The sequence below is a fragment of the Zerene cesonia genome, chromosome 22 (assembly GCF_012273895.1).
Source record: "Zerene cesonia ecotype Mississippi chromosome 22, Zerene_cesonia_1.1, whole genome shotgun sequence".
NCBI lineage: Eukaryota > Metazoa > Arthropoda > Insecta > Lepidoptera > Pieridae > Zerene > Zerene cesonia.
The window spans coordinates 5214741-5219796 of NC_052123.1; the positions used below are offsets into that span (position 1 = coordinate 5214741).

Sequence of the window (5056 nt, forward strand, 5' to 3'; positions counted from 1 at the left end):
ATTAATTTTCGAATTTTACGAATTAATTCATTTTAAAATTAAAATATATTATATAAACATTATTAATAATTTTTTTTACTATAACGAAGTTAAACTAGGCTATTATTATAGTAATAGAAATATAGTTATAGTTTTATATTCCCGGTTGTCTTTCCGGCTACCTTTGAATTATTTAAATTATCCATAGTTCCCAATAAAGATAGTAAAGTCCTAATTCCACCCTATCCTTTTGTGGCAATTCACGACGAGGATTTTATGTACATGGAGGCAGAATGCCCGAAGTCTAGCCTAAGAGTATCTATGTGAGGACAAGCTGAACCATCATCGCTCCAAAAATGACTGCGTATATCACCTTATTACCACGCAACGAGTCGTCGCATCTTGTCTCCTCACGCCTGTGGAAGTCGGAGCGCCGGCCCTAGAATAATTGGACGTCGCCCACTACGTCATCAGTTTCCCCAAACCATCAAAAATTCACATATAATGCTCACAAGATCAATATGACGTCATTGAAATAAATTGTTCTTTCTTTCTTTCTTTCATTAAAGGAAGCTACTTAGCTACAATACTCAAGAACTGCATTCTTCAAACGGAGGCTTTCAAGATAATCAATCGACAGAGTGTGAAATTTCAGCGATATTAACGAGCCTTGCCCGCCAATAGTCGCTGAACTTCAGGAGGGAGGTGTTATGTACATACAACACGCATTAATTATAAGAAGATGCATAAGGCCACCCAGTAAGAACTTCTACCCGGTAACGATTGCAACATCGCGCACACCTGCGGTACACCTGCGGTTCCAGAAAAGATGACGGCAATCCACGACCACGACGCTGCCCCGCCGAAGACTCACTCTTGGTTCCAACATTGAACCGGAGGGACGTAGTAAATAAGTTAGATATAATTTAAAATGTAATTTTTTTATTACATTAAATTATTAATAAGTAAATTTCGGTTTTTTTTGCGCCTTCGCGGGTCGGTCAATTTAATTGACATCTAAACAAGTTTTGATAGGAAAAGTTATTGTCATATTGTCTATATGACAATTACTCATCCAATAAATATTAAACCAGAAGTTACATCTAACATGATGATGACGATGATGGTGATGATGATGATGATGATAAACTCACACAGCACATTAACGCTGATCATTTCGCCCGTGGTCCCGTTGCCCACAACGTTGGCGAGCAGGCACGTGTAGTTGCCCATGTCATCACCGTTAGCATCCAGGATGATGAGCGCGTGCTGATCCGTTGTACCACCTTGGTAGTGGCTCGTGTTGACGTTCAGCCGATCACCGTTGCGGTACCTGGTGATGATGGTATTCTTTTATATCATATTCGACAAAGGAGCTGTGTGAGAGAGAGAAGTGGGTCTAGGTAGCGCATATATGTAGCCCACTTGTAAGGGGGAAGGGGATAGGGAAAGGATTGATAACGGGAGTAAAGGAATGGACTGGGAAGGGTAAGGAAAAGGATACGGGCCACTCCTACATTACTAGAATCAGTATATAACATTCATAAATAATCTATTTAAACTTCGAATTAATTAGTATAACGATACAACAAAAAAAAATCCCTAATAATTTATTTTATTAGCCTTTTAATGTCTGTTAAAACAAAAACGAACGTAACATAACTCCAGCTCACACCACTTCCGCAAAACTTGCCCACTTAAAAGAGATTAAGTTTAAAATGCTAAGTGTAAAATATATTTCAAGATTAAAAGGCCTAATGCCACAAAAGTTAGTGCTTAAAACTTGCACCTTTATGACCCAAGTTAACTAGGGCTTAGCGTTGTTACATGTAACTACTTGTACTTCGCATGTTAAACTTTGTCCTATTAAGTGAACGGGGCAAAGATGACTTAAATTTTGAGCTGGATTTTATGTCGTAACTTTTAAGATTGCTAAAATATACTAGCCCTGTGCCCTAAATGCGCCACGCACTTTTTAGGACCTACTTCCACCCTTTGGGTTTATTTCGGTACAAGTGACCCCTTTTTGATACTAAGATTTCAAATGTTTTCAGATTTCACCTTAATCGGTGCAGTGGTTGAGCCGTGAAAGTGTAAAAGACTTTCGCATGTATTATTTTACATAATATTAGTTTAAATTTAATGAAATAGTGACTACAATAAATATTATAGTTATCTCTAATATTATAAAGAGGAAAACGTTGTTTGTTCGTTTGGTTGTAATGAATAGGCTCAAAAACTACTGGACCGATTTTAAAAATTCTTTCACCATTCGAAAGCTACATTATCCACGAGTAACATAGACTATATTTTATTTTGGAAAAAAATAGAGTTCCGTAACATATCTTTATAGAAACACCCAAACCAGTATACCTATAAAGCCGAAGGGTTAGTTAGTTCGTTTGATATTATTTAAACTTAAATATATAACTCTAATCGCAATTATTCAGATATTCAACTGGACAGCTATATATTATAAAGCTGAAGAGTTTGTTCGTTTGTTTGTTTGAACGTGCTAATCTCAAGAACTACTGGTCCGTTTTGAATTCGTTCAGTTTTAGATGCCCTCCAATAAAAGTATTGAAGGAGAATTTAGGCTTTATATGTACCACGGGCGAAGCCGGGGAGGACAAGAGTGACTACAATAAATATTATAGTTATGTTTAATATAAAGATGTCATTGAGATATTAACTTTGTTATGTTTTTCGTATATCTTCCAATTATCTGGTTTAATTATCGCTTTTATTATATTAGGACTATATAAGCACCGAGTCTAATAAATAATTAACGTCTATGTATTTATTTTTCACGATACAATTATTAATTAACGCCAGACGACGCAATAAATATATCTGTAACTTATATCTTACTTAAATTTTAGTCCGTTTACATATTTTTTAATTTCCATTTTAGATGTGAAGCCATATTTAGTTGTATTAAATAATAGCAGTACGTTTCGACTTCTTCAAAGTTTCGTTTAAACAAACATTCAAACTCTTCCAAGTAAAAATTTTTAGTACAGTCTATCAAACCCAGTAAATTCAGTCCCGCAGTTTTGCTCTGCATAGGTAGATATACATAAGTTTAAGCCTGTGAATAGATATACACAGGCTTATACTTATGATAATAATGCCCTTCTCCTAATTTAACAGTCATGAAGGCATTTCAATGTAATGTTTATCTTCTATTCTAATTTATTATCGACTGTTGTTCTCTAGTATGATCTATTGTGTGTATGTATAAAACAAATGTCTTTTTTCCTTTCTGTCAAATTGCCCTATATTAATAAACTGCGTCCGCTTCGTCTTGTATGTACAGAGGAATATCAATCACCTAAACTAATTTGCTAACAAATTACATGAGTACGTACCATATAACATCAGTTAAAGATGACGGATTGCTTTCATATTCGCTTTTCAATAATATTTTCGTGCCTTCCACAACTGTTATGTTGGCGGGCCCCACGTGGACTATTGGAGGATCTGAAATATTACAATTATAGTGTTAAATGGAAACTACGCTACAGTCAGGCAGAAAACGCGGGTTCGAATCCCGCCTCGTGATCTAAATTTATCTATTCTTTCAAAATTTTTCTTTATAAAGCATTTCAATGCTGTAAAACTAAAAATTCAATTTAATTACAGTGTTATTTTCGTATCTTACAAGATTGTGGAACAGCTTGCAAGCTTATAGCGCATTAATTAGTTAAGCGTATTTCTATTTGCCTAAGATATGGAATCTAATAAAAAAATTGTTTGGTGGGAGTCGCACTGGGGAAGTACCACACCCCCACAGAAGACCGATGTGACATAGGCGTAAGGTCTGTAGCGACCTTAAACCTCTCCAAATGTTCATGGGCAGTGGTAGCGCTTACCATCAGTCGACCCATCAGCTCCGTTTCTGGACAATGACATAAAAAACCCACCAATCCTTAAAAGGGAAAAACGTACAAATTGCAGTGCCCCTATCGCTTATGGGCTGTGGTGGTCATCAAGTGAATCGCGATCATTTGTTGGTATCAGTACAAAATAATGTAATTAATATAAGGATAAACATATCTTAATATAGGTTTAGTTTCTTAATTGATAAATCGCACATGAATTAATTATAACACGATAAGGATTGATACAATATTTCCCCAATTGGTTATTTAATAAATTCGCTACAGTAGTATTTTTTTATCAAAACACACATTCACTCACACATACGCACACACACAAACACTCATGCTCACACACTAAGCATTCGTGAACATATTATTATACATGGTGTCCCGCCGACGGTGTCCTATGCTCAACGCAAATTATAGTTTTTAGCACACCATCAGTGGGATATATACATACATAAATCAAACTTCTAATTACCTAATGACTTGTGTTGGTTACTCACACGTGTGCACGCATACACATATGTGTTACAGTGCGCGTGTGTGCGTGACACACACACGTAACGTAATAAACATACGAAATACTCACACCAAACCTCCAATTCTCGCGTAGCGTGTATCGGATGATCGTTGTTGTCTCTCATAGCGTCGTTGACAGCTTTGCATATGAACTTGCGGCCATTTTCAAAGCGAGTCGCCTCGAATGTTAGGTTCGACTTTGTTTCGAATGTCGTGTCGCTCTGAAAATGAGAAAAACACTCATACTGTTCTAGTAGGGGAAAGATTTGTGTTCTTGCATGTTTGTATTTAATAAATTGAAACTACTGCGTCGGTTTTGACGTCCTTATATTTGCGGATAGTGATCCATTTATGATGTAGTAAAATAAATAAATAATTGGTGACTGTATTTTGTATTATGATATATCTCAATGCTGGACAAAGGCCTCACCAAAGTCTCTATGAACCATATCTGTATGTAGGCGAATAAGCGAAAAAACATATGAGCGGTTTGTGGTGGGTTTGTATTTGTCAGTCTGTTTATCTAAATACCCGAAAATGTCTGCAAATTCTTTTGTCTAAAAATAACGTATAATATGATTATTATTTGAAGCTTTAAAACTCACCGATTCGACCTCTCGTTGCTGTGATACATGAAACAAAAAATACATTCATTAGAAAATTAATGAAAT

At 35.8% G+C, this 5056-nt stretch overlaps 1 protein-coding gene across 7 annotated transcripts in view; it reads right to left on the reverse strand.

Moving 5' to 3' along the window:
* Positions 1-5056, reverse strand: part of LOC119835985 (hemicentin-2) — a 320995-nt gene that overhangs the window by 21645 nt on the left and 294294 nt on the right. For all 7 annotated transcript variants that reach the window (XM_038361130.1, XM_038361129.1, XM_038361132.1 and 4 more), the window contains exons 8-11: positions 4991-5008; positions 4456-4606; positions 3351-3462; positions 1134-1312 (exon numbers count right to left, since the gene is read on the reverse strand). In XM_038361130.1, the coding sequence (XP_038217058.1) occupies positions 1134-1312; positions 3351-3462; positions 4456-4606; positions 4991-5008 (460 nt within the window). The remainder of the gene's footprint in view (positions 1-1133; positions 1313-3350; positions 3463-4455; positions 4607-4990; positions 5009-5056) is intronic.